Consider the following 27,127-nt stretch of genomic DNA (forward strand, 5'->3'; position numbering starts at 1 on the left):
TTCAGATAACCACCAAAAGTGTTGAATCGTCCTTGATTTTATGATAAGGCTGACGTTCAATGTTAGGATTGAATGACATCATAGCTAAAATTAATATTATAAACAAGTATTTTGTTGATTAAAAAACATTTTATTTCATGAATTATTTCAAATAAAGATGAGAAAGAAAAATGTCAAAAACTGGTAACTTCGAAGCAAGAATTGATAATTTTTCGTACAAGTTATCTTATGATTATGATTCAATATAAATTAATCATTAAATCATTTCAGGTTAGTAATTGAAAGAAAATGATCTCTCGTGATTATCAACAACTGAATATATCAATTGCTTGGCGTAATCTTAGCTATGAAGCTAAAGATTTATTTTTTAATCGAAAATTAATTCTTCGACAATTGAATGGCCATCTCGAATACCAAAGTTTAAATGGATTTCTCGGCCCAAGTGGTGCAGGTAAAACAACCTTATTGAATTGCCTAAATGGTACGTTACGATCTGGTATGTCTTCGAATTCAGAAATTTACCTAAGTCTGCAAGAGCAACAGACACCTGTGATTCGCATGATTGAACAACATGTTCATGAAACTATCCTGAACCAAATGACTATTCGTCAAGTGCTCTACTATGCTTTCCGGTTCAAAAATGATCGTCGACATTGGTTCGAGATGGATCGACACATTACTAAAGTATTAAGTGAACTTTTGCTGGACGAAAGTATTTTGGACAACAAATTCAAATTGTGTTCGGGTGGTGAACAAAAAAGAGTAGCCATAGCTCAAGAACTTATGTCATTGCAACAACCAAGCTTTTTGTTTGTAGACGAACCGACTACGGGTTTGGACAGTAATTCGGCCTTATTGGTCACACAATGTCTACGAAGATTAGCTGACCATAACAATCGTCTGACCATTCTAGTGTCAATTCATGCACCAAGTTCGGATATTTTAAATCTATTCGACAAACTTTATATTCTCTCGAAAGGTGGCGTCTGTATATATTCAGGTGAACCAAAAAATTTGCGATTCAAATTGGAATCAAATTGTCATCGTGAAGTGAATGAAGAAAAACCTGCAATAGAAGAATATCTAAAAATTGCATGCTATGGTTAGTTGTATAATATGTAAATCTATTCCAATCCTAATTTGTGACAACATTCTAGGAATTGACAACGAACTTGTTCGCCAACTGGCAGATACAACAGTTAATGATGAACAAATAACAGAACCATTATCTCAAATCCGTGAACGATTGAAATTTTTGGATCGAGGAATTCGAAGAAATCGCAAATCTTTAAGCATGGGCGATTTATTTCTTCAATTATATAGAATGTTTGATATTTTGTTGATCACTGAATATGAAAAATTTATCATACGGATTGTTCTGCTAACAGTATTATCGATAATACTAAAATCTGCATTCAATCCACGAATGGTTCAACCGGAAACTTGTGTACCGATCTATGAATATGAAAATGGATCCTATTCCAGATGTTTAGATAAATTAAATGATGAAGATTACAATACACAGTATAAAGCATTTCTGGGGCATTGTACTTTGGATTTTTCTTTAATTTTAATTATCATGAACATCATATCATTTCTGCAAATTTTCAAAGTTTTTCGTAATGAACATCGTAATCGTAAGTAACTTTTGATCAGTTTTATTTGAAAATCTTTCTGAATGTTTTTTTTTACCTGAAGAATGGTACAGTTTGGGAGCATTTTACATCCCCTTTTCAATCGTTTGTTTCATCGAATTTTGTTTTATTTCATCATATATTGTCGTGCTATTATATTTTCTAATCGATCATTCATATGTTGATGGACATCAAATCAATTGGCGTCGTTTAGGCAACATGATCTATTTTCGATGGATGTATGATCTTTACCTGCAAAGTTTTGCCTTATTAATGAGCATAATATTTTCAGAAAATTTTAACGTAGCATTAATTGCTGGGGCATTTACTGCACAAGCACTTCATGTTTTTAGCGGTTCACTTTATAATCTGGAACAAATAGAAAATCCCGCAATGAAAATATTAGCTAATATTCTAAATTCAAAAGTACCCGTCAATGGTTGGCTATATTCATTTTATGTTTTGGATCGTTGTGATTCGGAGAAAGAAATTTCTTATATAATGCTCGATTATGGTATCGATACGACTAAAATCTATAGTGATGTACTAAAAATCTTGACTAATATTGTATTGCTTCGAATAATAACAGTTATCATAATGTTTTTTCGATTCTCAGCTGACTTATCGACAAAAAGATTTTTACAATCAAATATCGATAAATTAAAACCAATAAGTTTTAATACAGCAATCGATTCCGGTTCTGAGAATGTTAATATCGATAAATCAGATGTAACTCGAAGCAAAGGAATTGAAGAACTTGATTTTGAAAAATTTACACGAGGTAAAATTATGATCGCATGGCGTTATGTTACATTGTTTGCCACAACATCAATATATGAAATACGTTCTGCTAAAGAAATTAAACCTGATTCTAAGCTAATATTAAGAAATTTAAATGGTCAGTTTAGATTCGGAACTTTGAATGCATTGATGGGACCTTCAGGTGCAGGCAAAACATCATTATTGAAAGTATTGAATGGTCAAATGAAAACAAGATTAAGCGTAGAAAGTGAATTCTTTATAACCAAATATTGTCCAACTCGAGTATGTTATATAACGCAAGAAGTGTCTGGCCATTTGATGCCAGGTCTCACCGCATTACAAAGTTTGATCTATGCATCTAGATTGAAAAATGCTTTTGAATCATCTTTAGTCAATCACGAAAAAATAGCCAGAAATTTATTGAATGAACTGGGCATGGCTGATTCTGCTGACACTTTTGTTCAGAAATGTTCCGGTGGAGAACGAAAAAGATTAGCTCTTGGATTAGAATTGACCAGTCTTCGAATGCCGAATCTTATCTGTATTGATGAACCAACCAGTGGATTGGACAGTAATTCGGCTGAAGTTGTAATCGCTTGTTTACATCGAGTAGCACAGCAGCATAATCTTACCATAATTGCAAGCGTTCATCAACCAAATTTCGAAATTTTGATGATGTTTGATCATCTATACGTATTGGCTAAAGGAGGTGTATGTGTGTATTCAGGAAATCCAACAAACATTAAACAATATCTTTCAGAAATATTCAAAGATGAAATGATAAAAAATGATGCATTTCCCGTAGAAAAATTGATTAAATATTCTTGTTTGAATCATTCGAATCCTTTAATTCAGAAATTAGCCACAAAAGCTGATGAAATAATTTTACAAGAAAATCTAAATGAGGATACTATATTGGTCAAAGATGGTATACAAACGAATATGAATCGTTTTTCATTACGACATTCGTTGATTTTGATTCGCCGATATTTTACCTTTTTCAAAGGTTATCAATGGCTTCCATTTTCAATTTTCACATTTTTGTTAATTTGGCAAGGTAACAATCTTCGATCAATGTTCAATGCAAAGATTGCTGAGCCAAATGGATGTATCGATTGGGATGATGATTATAATAATACTTGTAATGATAATGAGAAAAATGACGAATTATTTAATCTTAAACTTAATTTTGTTCGCAATTATGCAATACTATTTACTGAAACTTTATTCCTATTGTTGCAAACATCATTTATTTTTAATAAAGATATTCCATTTTTCTGGAACGAACATCGTAATGGTATGCTTTTGTTATTATTGTTATAGTTTAATATAAATTAATTTACCATCAAAAGGTTGGTACAGTGCCGGTGTATTCTATTTAACACGAATCATAATCGAATGGATACAGATAATGGCAGTATTAGTCATATTCGATTATATAATTGATATTTATGAACCAATTCAATCAGGAATGTATTTTTGGCAATGGTTTTTTCATTTTATGGCAGCCATTTCTATGCAAGGTGCCGGATATCTATTTGCTATAATGACAAATGATGAAGGTGATTTCAATACATTGGCTATTTTATTGGTCGGTTTGGGAATATTGAATGCACTATTGTCTAATGGCGGTACACCCATAAAACAATTACATTATTTTTATCAATTTTTATCAAACATTTCACCATTACGATTCGCAATCGAAGCAATTCTGGTACGTTTATATGGTTTTGGCCGTTGTCTACCTCGACAAACATCAGCATTATTATATAAATTACGTATTGATAATGATGAATATTTTTATCATTGCATCATAATGATCATTATGAATGTTATATTCTATCATTCATTAGCATTGACAGTTTTATTGATCAAATCGAATCCATTTAATCGACGTCGACATCGCGCAGAAAAAATTCTTGAACATCATCAAAAACTTGAACGAATTAATGTCGCTATACCTGGACTTAGTTGTCATCATGAATTTACAATTAGACAAATTCAAATTTAATCATCATCAAAAATTTTATTGATAAGAAATAAAATGTTAATCAAACTGGCATAGTAATATTATTAATAGAAATTTCAAACAAAAAAAAGAAGCGTTCAATTTTTTGGCATTGAGGTGTTGCGTGTGAATGTATGAAAGTAGTGAAAAATAATTACAAACTACAACAAATCAATAATTGGTAATTAAATGAAATTGAAAAAAAAATTGAATAAAAAGAAAAATATAAATCAACAATTTCATTTTTTGGGTTGATTATTGATGGAAGGTCAACAAAGAAAAGATAAAGATGATATTTTTTTAGGTATGGGATGAGTTTTTTTGATGATGAAATAAATTTTTCTATATTACACACCGACGACTTTATTACCAAAATCTGACCATTATTATTCTGATTTATGGTTTGATTCATTGAAAGAGAGCGTAAATTTTTCATGACAATTCCTTTTACTTTTTTTTCCATTTTTTTCAAATAATCTTGCCTGAATAGTTGATTTTTTCAACCAATAAAAAATGCTAGAAAATCAATCGAGAGAGAATCTATCTACATACGGAACACAAACCAACACAAAGCAGCAACAATTAAGAGACAAGATGTCCCCGAAAAAGAAGACCAAATGACCAAGAGAAGTGTTCAACCAGCTGTTTCAGCAATCGGTTTCCATAAAAAAAATTTTGATTACCAATCATAAAATAGAAAATGATAAGATGATCTTCTTCGATAGAAATTTCCACAAAAAAAACGAAAAATTCATCGAGAAAACTGGAAAATTCCTGAATTTTGGAAAATAACATTTTTTTAGACAACCGGTTTCTTTGATTTCCCTTTTCTTTTTCATCCTTCACCATGTTTCTTAAATTTCATTTTTTCCTGATTCATCTTTTCGCAAGCAAATCATTGACGCTGTTGCTGTAGCAATGAAGTTTGTGATGCTTTGCAATCAATTATCCTATCATCAATATCAGCTACTTTTTTAGTCATTGCATTTTTCGGTTGATGTTCAAGATATTTAACATCAAATTGGGATATAAATTCTGAAAAATTGGTATCATTATTGAACGATAATTCTTTACGCAAAAATGATAATGGAATTGTAGGACGATATCTGTAAAAAAAGAAAAAATTATGAATTGAGTGATTATTTGTAAAACAAAATAAAATTATAAAAAAGAAATATAAAAGATTTGGAGAATAACAAAAAATACATACGACTTGATGATAGTCATTAATGCTAATTTACGCTCTCTTTCAATGAACCAATCCATCAGATAGCCAGACATTTTTGGTGCTCGATCATATAATCGAAATAATTGATGATAAAATTTAAGTGACCATGCATTACGTACACGTAATGCATGTGATATTACCTCGTCTTGTTTATCATGTCGATCAAGTTCATGTAAAATATTTTGAAGATCTATCAAGTACAAATAATTATAAATTGATTGATTTCAAAATATTAATTTAAAAAAAAATAAAGCAAACACTTACCACTTTCGTTTTTCGAATAGATATAATAGAGAATTAAATAGCCAAGGAATTCACAACGATTAGGACAATCACCAACATTTTCTTTTTCTTTATACAGTACTTTTAATTGGCTTTGACATTGATTAAATTCTCCGTGATCTCCCTTTTAAGATATGAAAAAATTATTAAAATTTTTTTATCAGTGATTAAATCAAACTAACCTTTTCTAATGCAATACGTGCATGTGTTTCATATACTTCAACAGTGAAATTATTCCTAATACATTGTACCGTTATATCTTGGCGAATAGATTTCAGTTGATTACAAACATAATTATAATCCTGACCGGTACGCCATTTATCTTTGACCATTTTTAATGACTTACGTAACACTTCTAATGGCCTTACGGTCGATGGATCAGGTGCTTGTGTTAACCTTAGATATTGTTTCTCCAGATTATCATTTGTACCGACAATCGGTTCGATTGTCGAAAGATCAAATTCTCCAAAACCTTCACAATCAAATGAAAAAGATGCTGATGACGAACGTGGATTATTTTTAAACCTAACAACTTCACGAGTATTTGACTTTTTAAACGAATTTGTTTTGATTGATGATTGAATATTGATTGAATCTTCAAATCTAGCTTTTCGTTTTGCAACATTTTCCTTGCTAAATATATCTGACGATGTTGGTTTAGTAATTGAATTTTCATCATCATCATCAAAGTCATTATCACGATCATCATCACTACCATCATCATCATCAACAAAATCATTCCAGAATGGTGATTTCTTATTACTCTTTTTCCCTTTTTTATTCATTTGTTGTCGATTTTTTCGTTTTTTTCCCCGCCTATTCTTCTTGCCACTACCATTGTTGTTAATTGATTCAATAAGTGGAATGAAATCCTCATTACTAATGAAAATGAAAAATTAATTTTCAGAGAAAATATATTTTCAAATTTAAGAAATACCACTTACTTTTTATTCTTGTTCTTTTTATCATTTTTTGTCAATTTTTTATTACCAATTGATTTCGTCGAATTATTACGATTGTCTTCGAATGAAGAATGATGCCTACCTCCCGAACCATTATGAAATCTATCATCCTCATTGTTACTGCTACTCGATGATGATGATAATGTTGGGCTTTTTTCCGGACTGGAAAAATATCCCTTATATTTATACGAATCCCCTGATAACGGTTTCGATAGATCTTTCGTATTAGCCGATGATTTATTTTTGTTACCATCACCCGATTGATTCAACAATGGTAATGGTTCCTTTTTCCAATCTTTCGTATAAAGAGTGCCATTCTTTAATGCCAATGTCAATTTGCCTTTCAAAATAATTTCAATACGATCTTTATCCAGGTCATTGTTCGATAAAGCGAATGCTCTATTAACATAATCCTGTAGATCTGGTGGAAAATCATTGCTTGATGACTTCATTTCCGTTGATTTTTGTGATGATTTTGATGATGATCCTAATAAACCTAAATTTCGCGACTTATCTCCTTCATTATTATTCTGATTATCATTATCTGATATCATATTGTTATGCTGAATCTGATTTTTCGCACCAAAACTAAACCCTGATGATGTTGAATGATGAATTTGTTTTTGTTGTTGCTGCTGTTGTTGATTTGTTGGATTTTGTAATTTAAACCTGATGAAATTATTATTGTTACTATTACTCATATTAGTGTTACTAATCGATGGCGTTGATGATGGCGGCCTTGATGGTGATGAATAAGGACAATTATTAATATTATTATTATTATTTACTAATGGCGTGGCATGTAAAGTTGGTGTAGAAAGTGTTGGTTGTGGTGGTGGCATAGGTGCTTGAGGCGTCATCATTGGCTGATGACTCATCATTGTATTAACATGTGTAGCTCCAGCTTGATTAGCCATTCCATATGAATAATTTGGCCATGATTGCTGTTGTGGATAAATAGTTGATGATTGCTGCGGCTGATAAGATCCCTGTTGATTCCAATAAGGGGGAGTACTAGGAAAAAACGGATCAAAATATTCAGAAATTAATTAAGTTTTGTAATAGATTATTCCACTTACTTGTAAACATTCGACCAACCATAATAAGCTTGTTGGAGCTGTTGATAAGCAGGTGATTGTGAAGCAATAGTAGCTACGCCATTTACTTTGGCTAAAGATTCTCGAGCCTTAGCCCAAGCTTCGGGTTCCATTGTGTCTTGTGTGTGTTTGTCTTTATTTATATTTGAATGGGTGTGCTATGAGTGTATAGGTGAAATTGTGTGTGTGTGTGTGTATGAAGCAATAAATTCGAATTCGATTCGATAATAATAAACAAATGTTTCAGGAGGGATAAAATACTTTACGTGGTTGCTTTCATTAATGATAAAATAATTTTGATGTAAACAAACGAATAAATCAACATGCGATTAATGGTTGAACAATAGAATACAATTGAATAAACACAATACATAAATCTATGGAAAATAAACGAATAAGAAATTTTAGAATTTTTTAAATTAAATTACCTTTGAAAAGTGATGTAGAAAATTTTTTGAAACTAAATTCAACATGCAGAAAAATGAACAAAGATAAATAGATAAAATATTATATCCTAGTATAATCGATATGATAGGAATTGGTTGAAAAATTAATTTAATCAAATAAGATTTGTTTTAGAAATCAACACAAAAACACAGATGAAATTCAATAACAATTTTTTGTTTTTGCTCATTCATGTTGTTCGTATACAACGTTACTTACGATCATGTCCACGTTTGCATCTCAATTATGATTATTTGGATTTAATTATTAATTTTAGTATCGGTGATGAATTTGATCATTCTGAAATTGATTGATTTAAATCAATCAACTAATAACATTGTTGACGTCGACAATAATAATGATGATTATTGATAATTAATTAGTGATGATGACATCAATCAATCAAATGATTTATTTAAAACAATTCATCATTGTAACCACTTGTAGAACGTTTCGAATAATTTGAATTAATATTGAGACCAAAAAAGAAAAAAAATTATTATTTTATTCGATTCAAATAATTAATGTTCATTGATTTTAATCATTATTATTATTATTATTATCCCATTTTATCAATTTCATTGACGATGTTGTTCTACAATATTTGTATCAATATTTTTTACATGAATCATGTTATTGTTGAACATATTAAGATAATCATTCGATTTGTAATGAATTATTTGAAAACATTTTTTCAACAATCTTTCCAACATCATCATAATCATCATCATCAATCGTATCGTAATCGACAAAAACAACAACAACAACAGCAGCAGCAAGATTTTCTATTCCAATCAATATCAAATTATCGTAATAATCGTCTAAAGTGTAAATAATGTATTATTCTTTCTTTTCTTTTTTTAAATTAAAATAAAAACACCAAAAATATTTATTTTTTTAAAAAATTCTATTTATAAATTCAATATTGTAAAGAATTTTTTTCTTGTCGATAGGTAAGTTGTCTTTCTGTGATGACACCTGTTGTCACTTTCTGTATTTCCTTCGAGTTATTCCAGAATATTCTTTGTTTTAATAAAATACAAATTTCATGAAATCGTCATACAATCGAGACATTTAAAAACGAATAAAATCTAACCCATTATTTTTATTCTTGAAAGAATATTTTTGTCATTGAAATTGTTTGGTTGCATCATAAATAGGAAATTATTAGAATTTGAAAAGAATTTTCTACATTCGAATAATTCGGATGCAAACATTGTTTGTATGTGTGAATGACGTCGACGACAACGATGACGATAATGACGATGACAACGACACTTTTCCTTTTAAAGATGCAATATACAAGTATTCCTTCACTTCCTTCACTTCAATATGTAATTGTTGTAAATGATTGGTATGTGTGTGTGTTAAATGGGCAATATGAATCAATTGAAAACAATTGAAAAATTCTTCTTTTTTTTCTTTGTATCGATAAACTCCGTCGATGGTGATGATGATAATGTTTAACCTTCGAAACAAAACAAAATAAAAAAAACGAGAAGAGGATTGTTCCACTCAAAGAAAGATTGTTCAATATAACTATCATTTCATTGATTTTGTAGAAAAATTCACAATTTTAACATGTTTTTTCCCCTCGATCGCGTATTTATTGTTGAATAGAATTCAATTTAATTGTTCAGTCTATATATAAGAGGGTAGTTGTTGTTTTTGCTTATTTTTTCAAATTGGAATTTTACTACCTATGTATGACATTGTATTCTATCCCACACACACACACACACACATTTCATATATACAAATTATTATGATCATCGAAACTTGTTGTCGTCGTTGTCGTTTGTTCAAGATCATTTTCATTGCGACGTATTGCATCAAAATAAAAAAGAAAACAAAAATGATTTGAATATTATTTTCTCTAAAAAATTTTTTTTGTTATCATCGAAACAATTCCATTCATAATAATCAAAAATATTATTATCTATTGATTCATCGTCTATTTTGGATTTTTATCAATTATTTATCATTAATTCAATATTTTGTGAATGAATTTTATTACGACGAAAAATGGCGTCATCATCTTGATCATTATCATTATCATCATTATGTTCATGTTCTCGATTATTCTTTCGTCTTCTTGTGATTAATAATTCAGAAAAAAAAAGTTGGATACACAAATTCATAGATATATTTTCATAATGCTACTTCCATTCGTACTACATACTACATCTACATTTATGACCTACATTTGTTAGTGCCACTACTTTGTATAACCAAATTCTAATCAAAACTTTCGATTCGAATATTCAGGGTACAACAACAACAACAACAAAACAATTATTCATTCATTGTGTTTACATATTATAATAGCCAAAATTAACTTTCTTTAAAAATTAGAAATGAGCCATAAGAAAATTCATTAATCAATACATTTATCATTTTGAAAATACAGTCGTCCCTCGTACAACGCGGTTTTGTCGTTCCGCGTAGTATCGAAACCGCGTTGTACGAAATGAATGTAAAATAGAAGAAATGGCTCGTGTAGTATCGAAACCGTGTTCCGCGTAGTATCGAAACCGTGTTGTACGAGACCTACAAATAGTAGAAATATGGAAATTTGTACCGTGTTATATCGAGACCAAGGCATAAGACATAATTTTTTAATTTAATTATTTTGCGAATTCGATTTTTCAAAACCGCGTTGTATCGAAACCCTGACCGTGTTGTACGAGGGAAAACTGTATAATTTCGCAATTCTAGAACCGTGTTCTATCGAAACCGCGTTGTTCAAGTACCGCGTTGTACGAGGGACGACTGTAAATGAATGGTTGACGACCTTGTTTTCAATTATTATTATTTTTTTTGGTTAATTTGATTGCCTATTCATTTCATCATTATAACCTTTAGAATAATTATTCATTTGTGTTTTTTTTCCAAGCAGATTTTATCTGGTTCGTCTGATTTTTTCATCATTTTTTCCAGAAGTTTTAAATACTCGAAGAAAAAAATTAATATTCATAAAGTAGTAGTGGTGAATAGAAAAAACAAACAAACTCATCATTTGTTGCATTTTGTTTTTTGTCTTGTTTTGTAAAATATAAAGAATTTTTTTGTTTGTTTGCTGAATTTGTAAAAAGAATGCCAATAATCTACGATACTCGACGATGCCAACGTTTATTTTAATCGATCGCCGATCTAAAAATTTTTTCATGTAACACCAACGTCAATCATAATTTCGTTATTTTTATGATCTCAAGAGAGGTAGCGGATTTATTACACAAAGAATTTATTTCGGCTCTTTTTTCTGTCTTGAACATCTAAGTGTAGGCAGATCAAAAGTTTCTACGTTCTTGTTGCTGTTTATAGTTTTTTTTCTGTTTTGTTTTTGTTGTTTGATTAAAAAGCTAAAAAAATGAACAATTCTAATAACAACAACAACCGAATGAATATCGATAGAGATTCATTTACAAACAACACTTCGACTAGTAATGATAATCATTGGAATTCAAATACACGTTCACGTGCATTAGATGAATTTGATCGTCGTTTTAATGAGCTTAAATTAAAATATCCGGAATTGACATCAACATCATTGCGATCAAAAATGTTTGAACCAACGGCTGCTCAGCAACATAATCATTATCAACAAAATCAACAGTCACCGTCACAGGTGAGTATTGTTATCTATTATTTGTATTTTTGAGGTTTAACAATTTATTGCATAGGATAATGCCAATGTTCCAAATACTGATTCTACACAGCAATCGTATTATAACGATCCTATTGCTGATTTTATGAAAGATTCACGCTTTCATCATCCACATCATCATCCTCAATCAATGTTTAATAATATGGAACCATCATCATTTTTCCGTTCTCGTTTTCCTGAAACAAGATTTCATCATCATGATACATTTTTCAATGATCCAAGTGATACAATCAATAGTGATGATCAAAAACAACAGCAGCCTAAAGTGCATCATATCCCGATTCAGATTGAATCACGTACTGCTAGTGAAATGGCTAATTCAGCCAATGCATTACGATCGCAATCAAATATAGGATCTCGTGAGCAATCCCCAATGCCAGTATCATCACCATCAAATGCTGACTATCATCAACAACAACCAGCTCAACATTTAAATTCTTCGCATTACGCTCCTCCTGTTCCACCACCTACACATTTTCAGCAACAGCAGTATCAGCAACCACAACAATTACCAATGAAGAATGAACAATCATTTACACGATCATCGGCTAGTCCACGTATGGTTCGTTCAGTTCCAATACAGATTAGTAAATCTAATTCATCACCATCTGCAACAAATGAACGACCACCACAACAACATCAGCAGAATATTCCAGTAAATGAATCATTATCCGATCCAACAATAGCCGATCCAAATAAAGTTTATGCAATGAGTTATGAACCAATCAAAAAGAATGAATCGACACCGGAATCTATAGCGTTTTCGGATAAAGAAATACCCAAGGTTGTGCCATTAGCTTATGAATCGGTAATTGAAAGTAAACAAGCTGCCCAAATCAATCAACAGAATGCCCCACCAACAGCTCTTCCACCCCCTCCATCATTCTCATCAAATGATGACGTTCAACATGAAAAACAATCAAATGAACCATCAATTAGCCCAAATCAACAAACAGAGAAAAAAGAAGAGACACCATTCGATTATATTGATGAAATATTAGATGATCTAAAAAATTGGGAACAACAAGTACATGAATGTCAAGCGACAACTGCCGATGACAAAGGATATAAATGGTTAGATGAAATGCTTACATTATGTGTACTTCGTCTTGATTGTATCAATATTGATGGCGATGATGAATTACGTAAATATCGGAAACAAGCTATCAATGAAGTGAATCGTGTCGTTGCTTTATTGGAATCAAAATTACATTCAGAAAAAAAATCTAATTCGACTAATGTTGAACCTATTAAGATTGAAGATAATGATGACGGAATGAATAAAGATAATTCTGTTGAGAAAATTGATAAAAAGAAAGATGGTAAACGAACATTCAAGATATTTTCACGAAAATCTAACAAACCATCTTCTGCATCAACTAATTCAAAGGATACTGATTCAAATAATAATGATTTAAAAACAAATGATTCAGACCAAAGTGCCAACAATACCATAAATGATAACAGTGGTCAAAAGATTGGCCGTGAAACTGAAGTGTAGATTATCATTTCTTAAATTGTTTTGCAATAGAGATAAGCAAAAGCTTTATATTATTATTGTTATAAAGTAATATTTCTTGTATGAATCGAAAATTTTATCGATTACTTTAATAAATGTATGAAATGAATAATAATTTTTATTTTATGTTTTCAATGATTCAATATTATGATGATTTAATTTGAAAAAAAATGAATAAATAAAAGATTTAATCTTGAAAAGAATTATTGATTCTAAAATCATATTGATATGTTACGTGTTTGAATAATTTTCTGATTTATAGCGAATTTTCTTTTTTTCTTTTTTTTAAAAAATCTATATTTTATTGACCATGAAATGTTTAAACATTTGTATCATCATGACAACGAAAAACAACCAACAAAACATCTACAATTGCTCAACAATCGATTAAGCATGATATTATATACGTGACATTCCTACATAAAGTGTTTGTGTGTATCGATAATGATGATAATTAACCAAGAAGTCACAAGAAGAAAAAACCATCATCACTATGAACGCCCACACAAATATATTTTTGCATTTAACATATAAACACATTGGAATTTTTTTTTTAAATTCCATTTCATGTTTATGCCGTGTTTTTATGGAAATGAATGATGAATCAATCTTTCAAGGTTTGTTTTGTTAATGATTTAAAATCATAATTATGATCATCAAAAAAAAACAAATTGAATTCATTATGTTTGTTTGAGAATAATCTTCAATAGATGACAGCATCAATGATCAGTGTTGCTCTGCATTTATTATGTGTGTTTTCTTAAAGACAGGTTTTTTTTTGTCTGCTTCAATCTATAATTGTATCGATTTAAGCTTCATCGATCATTATTATAGTTCATTTATAAATAGAAAAAAAGCTATATTTGATCATGTGTTCCGGAATGGTCAAATCATTTAGGAACCGGATTAACGTTGTTTGATCCCGAAGTTATGGAATATCCGGGCTTAGCTCAGTTGGTAGTAGCGGTGGACTGTAGTCGAAAAAGATTGCCAATCACATTTAAGTGTTTGTTGCAAACTTTAGATATCCATAGGTCGCTGGTTCAAGTCCGGCAGCCCGGAATGTCCATTTTTTTGTTTTTTTGTTTTTTTTTTTTTTTTTTTTGATACAAGAACTAACTTGTTTTTACGAATGAAGACGAAAAATTCATTTAGATTCAAAAATCTTAATGATTTATTTCAATTGTTTTAAAAATCAAAGATGAAATTTTGAAGAAAATCTAAAATGAAAAAAGTTTCCATCAAATAACGTTCGATAGTCATTTTATATGTTGTTCGTATACTAATCATCAATTTATACAACTGACAACGTATTAATTTTTTCCATCCTATTAAAAAATTTGCCATTTATTAAAATACATAATGACAACGAAGAAAATAGATATATTACGAAAATCAAAATGAAACATTTTGAAACATTTTCAATTTTCGGACCAAGATGTGAATTTCCTAAGATGTCATTGAACAACAACAACAAAAAAGCATCGATTAATTTGACAAGCTAAAAATGGTTGAATAAAACCAATATATATTGATATAATGTTGAAATAAAACAATAAAAATTTCGAAATTGAACATTTAACAACAAAATCAATCATTTATGATTTATTATCATCATCATCGATTTAATGATTTTTTCTTCTTCTTCTTTAGATCGTCAATTGAACCATTTAAGTTTTTTTTGTGCTGTACATGAATGCGGGCTTAAGATCGTCAAATTCAAGAAAATAAAATCAAAATAAAACGTTTTTTCTTTGGTGTGTAATTTGTACATCATTTGAGAACAAAAGAGGAAAGGTTTAATCATTGATCGAAATTTTGTTTCATTTTTTTTTATAGAAAAATTTTTCTTTTATGACATTGAATAAATTATACAGATTATATAAAAACCAAAATAGAAAAAAAACAAAAGCGAATTCCCAGTAATATTATCCGAAAAACCATATTTTTTTAAGGGTGAAAGGGTTGTGTATTGTGAAGACGTTAATGTAATAGATGTTTGTTCCAAATTGTTTTTCAACAAGCACTGCGAATCTTTTCCGAACCATCAAAACGAAAATCCGGAAATATACATTTGATTATATGTTGCATATTGGATGGTACATTATTTGCACCTGCTTTAAGTACTAATGGTTCTTCACGTTTAACTGGTCCAAATATTGATCTTGTATCTAGATTGAAAAAACCAGAATTTTTATCAATCAAATCGATTGGTTCAGATTTTCCATTAATTCTATCATGACGATTTGAATCCTGTCCAATAAGATCTTCATTCGAAATAATATTCAAACGTCGTGGTCGTGATGAAAAACGAAGCGTCAATGGTATATAACTAGATTCTAATTCGATCATTCGTGGTTTATGAATAAAACCAGGATTACTACCACCGGGAACAAAACCACCACTGGCTGTTTCGACCAATTTGATTTCATTCGAAATATTTTTCGATTCTGGTTCACTAGATGATGTCGTCGATTGTTTATTAGTTTGTCGTTTAGCAGTATTTGTTTGTCCTTTATCTTTATCTGATTTTGCTTTATTATTATTCTTATTATTATTACTAGTGGTATTTTTATTTACTTCATTAAAACTTTCGATAAAAGCTTTGTAATCAGTTGGTTGTTGAAATGCTTGTAATGAATCGACAAATTGTATCGGTTTATAATGAGAAACACCGATCGGTACATTGATTGTTTGTGGTTTAGCAATTTCTTCCGGTGCTTCTGATGGTGAATTTAATGTTGAATTTTTTGATGATCCTTTTGGTGCTTGATATCGAATGGTATGTCGTCGACGTTGAACGGAAGATAATGTAAAGAAATTTTGATTATTATTACTAGCCATTGCAATCGGTTGTACTATGGGAACTGCTGCCAAAAACTGTGGCTGGAATGTTTGTACAACTGGAACGATAGTAGCTGGCACTATTGGAACAATAGCAGCAGCGGTAACTGGTTTCGTAGAAGCCATCAAAGCTGCAGTGGGTTTCGGTGCAACCGGAATAGGTGATGCTGAAATTGTTGCTCTAACCGTACGTGATGATCGCTTATTTTGATTATCAATCCATGTCAACGGTAAAGGTTGTTTAGGTATCCATGGATTTTTAGATGATTGAGCAACAACTGATGATGATGAAGTTACATGGACCATAAAAATGGCCATCAACATTAACATCATTATTAATGAAAAAATCTTGGCACATTTCATAATCATCATCATTAAAATAGTTTTCATGATTGCAACCAATAACAAAAAAAAAAATTTCCAACAAATGTGATGATAATCAACAAACTAACTAATTAATCGAATCGGATCGTTGACAAGTCTTTGTCCTACAAAGGAAAAAAAATTCAAAAAAAGAATTAGTTAATTGAAATTAAATTTTAAAATAAAATAACAAAAACAAAAAATCAATCCACGATCATCATGATATCCTAATATGATCGATCATTCTCAATCACGAACATCCAAATTGAAGAACAAGAAACACAAAAATATAAATTTTCAGCAACCAAAAAAAAACGATGCAACAAAAACAAAAATCAAAATCACCTATTCAAAGATCTAAAATGGGAAGGGCAAAATCTATCGATAGCATACATTACGATTGTCGAATCCTGTATTCAGAAAAAAAAATTCGAATCATCATTATCATATTCCGATATTTTTACTTTTTTTTGTCAAAAAAAAATGAAAACTTGAAAAAAACTTTTTATTATCATTAACAAACATTCAACCTTCAATCTTATTGTTATTGTTAAATTATCAATGAAAGGATTTTTTTTCCTATCGACATCCTTTGCTTTTCAATTTGAATTCATTTTTTTTTCGTTATCGAAAATAAAAAAAAATTGGCAAATGGCAACATCTTTTTTCATCACAAAAAAAATATCATCATCCTATTTATATAGTTCGATAGTATAGTAGTAATATTAAAAAAAAAAATTTACGAGTTAAAATAAGCCATTCAATGACCATCAAAGTTTTTAGATGATTAGATTCAAAGTAATGAATGTGTGTGTGTTGAATGCTGTTAAAAGATTTTCATTTTCATTTTTTGTTTTTTCATTTTCTAGTTCTATCATCATTATCATCATCATTATCATCAACATTCATTCCATTTCCTCATCATTATTCAACATTTTATTGGTCAATGGCGATGATGTTATTATTAAAACAATTTACACTCATACATGGATGGATGGATGGATACGAAAAAATACAACTACAATCAGTGATTTTTTTTTCTTTCAATTAAAAAAAACAAAATGGATATGTATGAATGAAAAAAGGGGATAAAATAAATGATAATTCTTTTAATTTAATTTGTAATAGAACAAATGATTCCTGCATAGAATTTTTCCGAATTTGATATGATTAAGAATACAGAATAATATTTTCAAATCTTTAATAATGATCATCACATATGGAAGTTATGACCGATCAACAGCGAACAACAACAACGAAAAGAATTTAGTTTTTTCCCGCACCATTTCATCATCATCGACATACGTGATGCATAAAAATAACTAAACAGTTCCCATATTGAATTTCGAAAAAATAAATATTCACCACGAATGACAATAGCTTCAGCTAAACAGATTCGAATAAACAGTGAAATCTTTTTTTTTATAAAAATATAACTCAAATGAATTCATCTAAAACGGATCACGTTCGACTAATTTTTTTTCTGTTCTACTACAATCTTTTTATCCTTTTTTATTTGTTATGTAAGAATATTTCAACAACAACAATCATCAGTACATTATTATTATTACAGATGAAAAATTTGTTAAATCACGAACGATTATCATCATTAAAGATTTATAGAGTAATTTCATTGTTGTTGTTAATGTTATCATTGATCTAATCACAGATGTTTTAGATTATTATTCAATTCATATTGATTGATATGGATAAATGATGATGAAAAGATAAAAATGAATTAAGAAATAAAGAATAAATTTGAATATTTAAAAAAAACAAGCGCGAACATACAAATGATCATCATTGTTGGCTTGAATGACTATAGTTTTAAAAAAATGTTACCGGTATGCCTTTTTTCAAATTAAATTTTCCATAAAAAAACCAAAACAACAATTCGTATCAGAAATATAATGTTTTATTAATCATTTTTGTCAATTTTTTTCCATATCAAATAGAAGGATACGAAGGAAAAATGATATTTATTAAGAAACATGGATTCAATCATAAATATGAATGGTTGAAAACAAAACAAAAAATTTGACAGAAATAAAAAAAACAAACGATAATGATAATGATGATGTTTAAAGTAGTGAAAAAAAACAAAAATTTATTATGATAAACTCATCAATTCAAGCCCAATTTTGGATTAGTACATCAAAATATGGCCCAAAACAACAACAACAACAAAAAATTAATTAATTGTAAATCATACACATTATATGATGTGATGAATATATAAATGATTATTTCAAATATGGGATTGTTTTATTTCGACAAAAATAACAAAAAAAACAATTTCCAACATTTCGCAATAACCATCACAAATTTGATTCCAAAAACAAATGAAATTAATTAATAAAATCTTATTGATTAGATTTCATTCGAAAATTGATTATTATTGAATTGGTGAAAATGTTTGATATTTGGTTTGTCCAATTTATTTTATCCAATTTTCCCAAAAAAAAACTATATATTTTGTTGTTTTTTTCGAGGTTATTATCCATAAAGTTGTTTGACCGAAAAAAAACTAAACAACAGCAACAACAACAATTTTCGGTATAATAATTAATAAGTTATTAAGGTTAATCGTTGTCAATCTTTAACGTTTGTGTGAAAAAATGATCGTGTAAATTGATTGACATTTTTTTCGTTGTTGTTGTTGTTGTTATGAACACCATAGATTTGATGAAGCATAATTATCATCAACTTTGAAGAAAAAAAATTTGAAATTTTTTCTTCGAAATTTTTTAAAATTCAATTGATTATTTTCTTTGAAAACAGAATCAACAAATGAAAAATGAAAAGAAAGAGAAAGGTCGTATCAGTAGGAAAAAAAATTCGATCATCAGAATCATCAAAAATGTCATGTGTTATGGACGAATGAATGATTTTGAATTGAATTGAATGAAAACATGATAATAATCATTCGAATGAATTTTTGTTGTTTGTTGACACTTACCGATCATCAAATGTTGATATATTTTATGGATTTTTTTTTGTGGGAAGGCTGGATTGTTGATGATAATTGTCATAAATTGTGATAATGATTGTTTATATGCCAAAAACTTTAAAAAAGTAACAAAAATATTTTAACAACAACAATAAATTAAGGAAATAATTAGTTTAGCATCAGCAAATCAATGGATAAAATTGATAATTTTTTTACTAGGGCAAATTAAAGACAAACAAAAAATGATGTGCGAAAAAAATCAATGAATTTGATACAGCACTTTGAATGGAAACACACATAAATTATCGAAACATGTATTTTTTTTTATCCAAATAAACATTGAAATTTCACATTTATTTTTAATCAATTAGAATAATCGATGATCACGATGTTGTTGTATGAAATTCCATGATCATGATCATTATTACTATAAATAAAAATTATCACAAAAATATTTTTTAGTTAACAAGTTATATTTGATGAATCATATATGAAAATGAATGGAAAAACTGAACATAATGTTTTGATTCGCTAATGAATGGATGATGGATTCATTTATTCATTTGGGTTTTTTCTTCTATCGTTTGGGAATGAAAATTTTTTGTTGTTGTTGTTGTTGTTCATATGATGATAAATGATGAAAAGAGAAAGTGTTGTTCAACATGATACAGCCATTTGAGACAGGGAGAGAAAAATTCATTTCAAGATTGAAAATATGTTTTTTTTTCCTTATTTATTTTCTCTTCATATTTTTTTTGTCGATATCGAAGAGAATGCTTTTTCCTTTAATTTTGTCTATTTTCTTCCTAATTTCATTCTTTTTTCTTTTTTTTTCTTAATTTTTGTCATCGAATCCAATGGTACATACATTGTACATGTGTGTGTTTGAATTCGCTGAAATGTTTGAGAATTTAAAACAAAAGAATGTAAAAGAGATTCAAAATAATTGAATTAAAGGTCGTTGTTGAATTGTTTTTCTTTTCATTTTACCATCATCATAATCATCAAATAATGATAATTTCCGAATGGCCAAATTTTCATCTACAAAAAAGATCTGGAACATGATTTTTGTTTGTCGCATGATTGTTTTGTCAATCAATCAATCAATCGATCCATAATGATCATGAAATGTTAATAATAAATTGAAAAATAGTGAGCAAAAAAAATGAATAGAAAAACTGTAAAAATATCCTTGATGATTGTCACACACTTACTGAAAACTCTAATGATCATTAAATGTAATTAATTTTTCATTAAGAAATTTTTTAAAATAAAAAAATTAATTTAAAAAGAAAATTAATAAAAAAATTATGTAACACTTTTTTTTTCTTTTTGAATAATCAAAAATTACACATACAAAAACACATTCAATATTGTCATAGTGATTGATATTGATGCAAAAAATAAAATCCCAAAATAAATAATCATAATAAAAAAAATATTTATTTTTGGAATCAACATAAGATTATATCCTTGTTTTTATGATTTAAATTTTATTGTATGTTTGTTGTTGTGTGTTACAATGTTCCAGAGTGATTGTTTGTTCAAATGATGCTTTTATGATAAATTTGTCTTTCTTTATCCTGATATCGGAACAAGAAAATTATGTTCACAGCATTAATTGTAACATTGATTTTTTAAAAAAAAGATGAAAAAGATAAATTTAATTGGATCAAGGGAATTTTCTATGTTTATCCATTATCTTTTAATCTGGAAATGATGATAATTTTCCGGAAAATTATGAGAAAAAAAGAAAGAAATTTCCTTAATATGTTTTTTGGCTTTGTCTTATGTAATGACAAATAATATTGTACATGATAATTATTTCATTAAAACAGATAATTAAAAAAAATTGTCTGTTTTTTACATTCAAATTTTTTTTTACAAATATTCATCAATTCGAACAGCGAATTGTGAATCAAGCATTGGAAAAATCTTCGATCTAGTTTCGAAATTATGATTAAACCGATGACCACGACCAACAGCTATGAATATTAATGATCAATTGATTAAGTTATTCATAAAAGAAAAAAAAATCAATTTAAATCTTTATGCCGTGTGATCACACTCGATGAGAGGCGAAGTACAAAATAAACAGTGTGAAAAAAAACGATGAGCTAACAAATTTTCAAAATTCGATTTATGATGGAACAACAAATTAATCAAACTAAACAACATTCAGGAAAAAAATTGAAATTATTATCAATCAATGTCAGAGTGTCTTATGTTTTATATAATTATTAATTATCGACATTGAAATGACATTTAGTAAATGAAAAAAAAACAAAATAATATTCGTTAGACATTATCCAATAATATTTTGTTCATGATTATCATCATCATGTGATAATACTTGTTGGTTTTTTTTGACAGTATTGGCTTTGAAAATCTTTACCAAAAAAAAAAATGGCCAAATAATCCATTGATAAATAAAAATGTTTTCGACAACTATTTTGACAGTTGAGATTATAAAAACAAATTTTGACATTTTTCAATCCGTTTGTACCCAACTAATATAAGATATATTCATCCATCAAATTTAGCATGGATTTTAGAAGATTTTCCACATTTTCATCATATCTTCACAGTAATATGATCGCTGATATTATCATCATCCTTTATGCAAAAAATAATAATAATAATGATATCAATTAATTGTTCGTTATCAACATTATTATCGGTTCAAATTGATAACAATTGATAATCATTGTTTCTGCATTAATCGAAACAAAAAATTGTTGCCATAACAGTGTTATATTTATAAACGGCATCAGATTTCATATATTTTTTTTGTACTTGTGAGTACCCTAAAAGACATTAAAACAAATAACATTTTGTTATGAGTGATTTTTTCAGTGTTTATAAAAGTCAAGCATTTTTTTCAATGAATTTCATTCATTTAATTAAGTAATTCAATAAAATTCTTCATAAAAAATGTTTTCGACAACTATTTTGACAGCTGGTTTAGTTATAGTTGTTATCGGTGTTATCTAGTAAGCCTTTGTAAATGTATTTCAAAATCATTGAATTAATTGATGATACATAAATCAGTAAATATTTTAGATATTATACATTCTGGCAAAGGCAAGGAATAATAGCACGTTCTGGACCCGATTTTGGATGGATGAGAAAACCATTACATGAATTTGTTCATGAACAAGTAAAAAAACATGGTTATATTCTCGGAGTTTATGGCATAGGACAGCGTGCATTGATATTTAATGACCCAAAAATGGTTCGTGAATTATCAATCAAAGAATTGCATAAATTTCCAATTCGCTTTGGTGGCTATATGGGCAAAACCTCAATGATTCATTCGTTATTTATGATGCCAGCTAATGATGATTGGAAACGTATTCGAACAATTGTCAGTCCTGCATTTACTTCAGGAAAATTAAAAGCGATGATCACTCCTATTAACACGATTTTGAATAATTTTGTTCGTAATTTGGAAAGGCATGCTGAAAGTGGTGAAATGTTTGATGCGAAAATCTATACGAGTGCATTGACCATGGATGTCATTGCTTCATGTGCATATGGAATAGAAGTAGATTCGATTAGTGAATCTAATCATCCATTGGTCAAACATGCTCAACGAATTTTGAGCTTGGATGTTTCATTAAATCAAGCTATTTGTTTTGTTTTTCCATTTTTGGGAAAATTCTTGAATTTAGACCCTTTTGATCGAGAATCTGCCAAATATTTTGATGACTTAACATTCAAAATAATTGAAGAACGTTTAAAAACCAAAAATAAACGTAAGGAATTCAAATATATTTTTAAATTCACTATTCTTACTTGGAAATTTTTATTTTTCAAATAGAAAGCAAAGATCTCATCGGTTTAATGGTGGAACAAACTGTGAATGATCAGTCTGAATCAAATGGGATTGATAAAAATGAACAGAAATTAAAAGGTATAAGCCATGAAGAAATAGCTGGACAAGGTATTATTTTCTTTCTTGCTGGTTATGATACAACAAATGTTACTTTATGTCATATAATCTACTACCTGATTAAACATCCTGAATGGCAAGATAAACTGTATGAAGAATTGAATATACACGATTCACCATTAGATTATGAATCATTGCGAAATTTACCTATTTTGAATGGTATAATTTGCGAAACATTAAGACTCAAACCACCATTAATCAGTGTTCAACGAACAGCGACCAGAGATACAACATTGTTGAATACAGGTATCAAAATTCCAGCTGAAGCATCGATAATATTCCATCCATATATCATGCATCGAATGCCAGAATATTTTCCTGATCCTGAATCTTTTAAACCGGAACGTTTTATAGGCGAAAATTCAATGGAATCATCTATTGCTTATATGCCATTTGGTACTGGTAATCGTCTTTGTGTTGGGATGCGTTTTGCACAGAATGAACTTCGTGCTGCTGTTGCACAATTAATTCTTAACTATCGTCTAATACCTGATCCTGATCTAAAACTTGATTATTTCAAGGGCAATGTTATACTATCACCAAAACAAGTAATGATACAAATCGCTAAACGTTGAACAAATGAATTGTGAGAATCATTTTTAAACAGATATTCTCGAACGAAATGTACAAATTCACATTATATTTTCATATGATTATGAATAAAATTATTTTCGAGAAACGATTTACAATACAGAGAAAAAAAATTCGAATCTTAATTGCAATAAATCAAATATATTGAACGTATATTCATCTATTGAATTTCGATTCATCTATATATCTATTTAATAAAATAAAATTAAACTTGGTTAGAAACACTAAAAAAATATCCTTTCGCATATCCTCGTTCATTATCTGGTCAAAGATAATCGTCGCATTCGTTAAAAATAACGACACTGTTAGTTATTTGCTTGTAACCAACGAAATGATAATTATGGTGGCAACGACATCGAACATATGTGTAAATTGAAGAAGTTCAAGCTTTTCCGTTCTCTTGAGCCCCTCCAAAAGGTCATTTAGCTTGATTAATTTGAAACAACATTACTGTCATCAATGTTCATCGATTACAATTGATAATTATCATCCTGCTTTCGCATTTATTAGAATAAAACAGTGTAATCAAGATAGTGTTAAATTCGTGGACGGCATCAAAAAATATTTTTTTGATATAAAAACTGCATAATAAATTTTCCAAGTGCTTATAAAAGTCAAACAATTTTTATAATCAATTTCATTCATCTAATGAAGTAATTCAAAATAATTTTATATGAAAAATGTTTTCGTCAATGATTGTGACCGCTGTCACAGCTATAGTTGTCATCAGTGCAATCTAGTAAGCCATTGATTTAATTTATGATGTTTTTGTGAGTATAATTGAATTGATTTATATTGTATGATTCAGCAAATATTATAGATATTATACATTTTGGCAACGGCAAGGAATAAAAGCCTGTCCAGGACCACATTTTCGCTGGATGAGAAAGCCATTACATGAATATTTCCATGAAGAAGTAAAAAAATATGGCTATATTTTCGGGATGTATGGCATAGGAAATCGTGTATTAGTATTGAATGACCCGAAAATAGTCCGTGAAATGTCGATCAAAGAATTGCACAAATTTCCTAATCGTTGGTGGGGGTATTTTGGCAAAACATCAGTGATTTATTCAGTGTTACTCATGCCTGCAAATGATGATTGGAAACGTATTCGAACAATTGTCACTCCGGCATTTACTTCTGGTAAATTAAAAGCGATGATCACTCCTATTCATACGATTTTGAACAATTTTGTTCGCAATTTGGAAAGACATAGTAAAAGTGGTGAAATTTTTAATGTAAAAATTTACACTGGCGCATTAACCATGGATATCATTGGTGCATGTGCATATGGAATTGAAGTAGATTCAATTAGTGAGTCCAATCATCCATTGGTAAAACATGCTCAACGTATTATGAACTGGGATTCTTCATGGAGCTTTGCTATTTGCGTGGCTATTCCATTTTTGGGAAAATTCTTGGATTTAGATCCTATTGATCGCGAATCGGCCAAATATTTTGATGATTTGACATTCAAGATAATCGAAGAACGTTTAAAAACAAAAAATCAGCGTAAGAATTTCAATTAAAAAATTCTCTATCATTTTTTATTCTTATTTGGGTATTTTTTTCAAATAGAAAAAAAGGATCTTATTGGTTTAATGGTAGAACAAACTCTGAATGATCAGTCTGAATCAAATGGGATTGATAAAAATGAACAGAAATTAAAAGGTATAAGCCATGAAGAAATAGCTGGACAAGGTATCGTCTTTTTACTTGCTGGTTATGATACAACAAATGCTACGTTATGTCATGTAATTTACTACCTGGTTAAACATCCTGAATGGCAAGATAAACTATATAACGAACTAATCACTCACGATTCACCTTTAAATTATGAATCATTGCGAAGTTTACCTATTTTGAATGGTGTAATTTGCGAAACATTAAGACTTAAGCCAGCAGTGATTTTAGTTCCACGAGCTCCGGCGAAATCTGCAACATTGTTGAATACAGGTATTGAAATTCCGGCTAAAACGTTAATATTATTTAGTCCATATATCATGCATCGAATTCCAGAATATTTTCCTGATCCCGAATCATTTAAACCTGAACGTTTCATAGGTGAAAATTCAATGGAATCATCTATTGCTTATATGCCATTCGGTACTGGTAGTCGTCTTTGCGTCGGTAATCGTTTTGCACTGAATGAACTTCGTGCTGCTATTGCACAATTAATTCTTAATTATCGTCTAATACCAAACACTAATCTAAAACTTGAATATTTAAAGGGGAATTTCATACTATCACCAAAACAAGTAATGATACAAATCGCTAAACGTTGAACGGACAAAAGTTGAAAATTTGTTTTTCAATGTGCCTTCTAATTGACATCAAACACATTTTTTCCAATGTCTTAGATTATTTAGTTACCTTCTTTGTTTTGCGGAATATAACATCATTATTGTCAACATTCACACACACACACACATGTCGAATTTCAGTTTTTTTTCATTTCAACAATCATCGGATAGACAACTGTTAATTTTCCATTGTTTTTCTTGTGTGTGTGCATGATAATATCATCAATGGAGGATAATATGAATTTCAATAACAAAAAAAAAAAAAAAATTGTCAACGACGTTTCCATTTTCAATGTGATTTTTTTGTTTTTGTTTCTGTCACAAACAGGTAATTTATTTGCCTTTTTCAAATTTTATATTTAACGTAAAAGTATAACTAAAAAAAAACAAATGAATATGAATAAATCAAAACTTGCCAAAAACAAAACAAAAATTAATTACATTTTTTCGACATAATTAAAAATCATCATCATCATCATCATTTGTTGATTGAATGAATCAAGTTTCATGATCAT

General features: G+C 29.1%; 5 protein-coding genes, 1 long non-coding RNA gene and 1 other non-coding gene across 8 annotated transcripts; 5 read left to right on the forward strand and 2 right to left on the reverse strand.

Annotated features, from left to right (window-relative positions):
* The first annotated feature begins 43 nt into the window (after positions 1 to 43).
* On the forward strand, positions 44 to 5,079 carry LOC113798044 (uncharacterized). 2 transcript variants are annotated; one of them, XM_027348522.2, is made up of 5 exons: positions 44 to 183; positions 271 to 1,102; positions 1,158 to 1,637; positions 1,699 to 3,693; positions 3,749 to 5,079. In XM_027348522.2, exons 2-5 carry the CDS (start codon positions 289 to 291, stop codon positions 4,405 to 4,407), a joined length of 3,948 nt encoding a protein of 1,315 aa, XP_027204323.1. In that variant the 5' UTR covers positions 44 to 183; positions 271 to 288; the 3' UTR covers positions 4,408 to 5,079. The 2 variants fall into 2 exon arrangements, with proteins under 2 accessions (XP_027204323.1, XP_075681359.1); XM_075825244.1 differs by having other exon boundaries at positions 46 to 451; positions 515 to 1,102.
* LOC113797893 (uncharacterized) lies at positions 4,403 to 8,575 on the reverse strand. The gene is made up of 7 exons (XM_027348354.2): positions 8,402 to 8,575; positions 7,956 to 8,350; positions 6,859 to 7,890; positions 6,097 to 6,793; positions 5,897 to 6,038; positions 5,615 to 5,822; positions 4,403 to 5,510 (listed from the first exon to the last, which is right to left on the reverse strand). Exons 2-7 carry the CDS (start codon positions 8,084 to 8,086, stop codon positions 5,300 to 5,302), a joined length of 2,421 nt encoding a protein of 806 aa, XP_027204155.2. The 5' UTR covers positions 8,087 to 8,350; positions 8,402 to 8,575; the 3' UTR covers positions 4,403 to 5,299.
* A 2,497-nt stretch (positions 8,576 to 11,072) lies between these two features.
* LOC113797926 (uncharacterized) lies at positions 11,073 to 13,738 on the forward strand. Its single transcript, XM_027348395.2, has 2 exons — positions 11,073 to 12,045; positions 12,101 to 13,738. The coding sequence occupies exons 1-2, from the start codon at positions 11,788 to 11,790 to the stop codon at positions 13,583 to 13,585; spliced, it is 1,743 nt and encodes a 580-aa protein (XP_027204196.2). The 5' UTR covers positions 11,073 to 11,787; the 3' UTR covers positions 13,586 to 13,738.
* Positions 13,739 to 13,884: 146 nt separating this feature from the next.
* LOC142646406 (uncharacterized) lies at positions 13,885 to 18,544 on the forward strand. Its single transcript, XR_012847352.1, has 3 exons — positions 13,885 to 14,220; positions 17,680 to 17,879; positions 17,939 to 18,544. It is a non-coding gene; the product is annotated as an uncharacterized LOC142646406 (long non-coding RNA).
* On the forward strand, positions 14,543 to 14,665 carry TRNAY-GUA (transfer RNA tyrosine (anticodon GUA)). Its single transcript has 2 exons — positions 14,543 to 14,580; positions 14,630 to 14,665. It is a non-coding gene; the product is annotated as a tRNA-Tyr (tRNA).
* On the reverse strand, positions 15,201 to 20,184 carry LOC113797966 (uncharacterized). Its single transcript, XM_027348439.2, has 2 exons — positions 19,770 to 20,184; positions 15,201 to 16,935 (listed from the first exon to the last, which is right to left on the reverse strand). The coding sequence occupies exon 2, from the start codon at positions 16,835 to 16,837 to the stop codon at positions 15,620 to 15,622; it is 1,218 nt and encodes a 405-aa protein (XP_027204240.2). The 5' UTR covers positions 16,838 to 16,935; positions 19,770 to 20,184; the 3' UTR covers positions 15,201 to 15,619.
* Positions 20,185 to 22,535: 2,351 nt separating this feature from the next.
* LOC113797863 (cytochrome P450 3A41-like) lies at positions 22,536 to 26,974 on the forward strand. Its single transcript, XM_027348313.2, has 5 exons — positions 22,536 to 22,753; positions 22,812 to 23,518; positions 23,584 to 24,285; positions 25,153 to 25,821; positions 25,888 to 26,974. Exons 1-5 carry the CDS (start codon positions 22,695 to 22,697, stop codon positions 26,592 to 26,594), a joined length of 2,844 nt encoding a protein of 947 aa, XP_027204114.2. The 5' UTR covers positions 22,536 to 22,694; the 3' UTR covers positions 26,595 to 26,974.
* Positions 26,975 to 27,127: the final 153 nt, after the last annotated feature.

The sequence above is a fragment of the Dermatophagoides pteronyssinus genome, unplaced genomic scaffold (genome assembly GCF_027571235.1).
Source record: "Dermatophagoides pteronyssinus isolate colony J.1.1.1.1 unplaced genomic scaffold, Derpt_VIB-CSIC_2022.12 sq0003, whole genome shotgun sequence".
In the NCBI taxonomy this organism is placed as follows: domain Eukaryota; kingdom Metazoa; phylum Arthropoda; class Arachnida; order Sarcoptiformes; family Pyroglyphidae; genus Dermatophagoides; species Dermatophagoides pteronyssinus.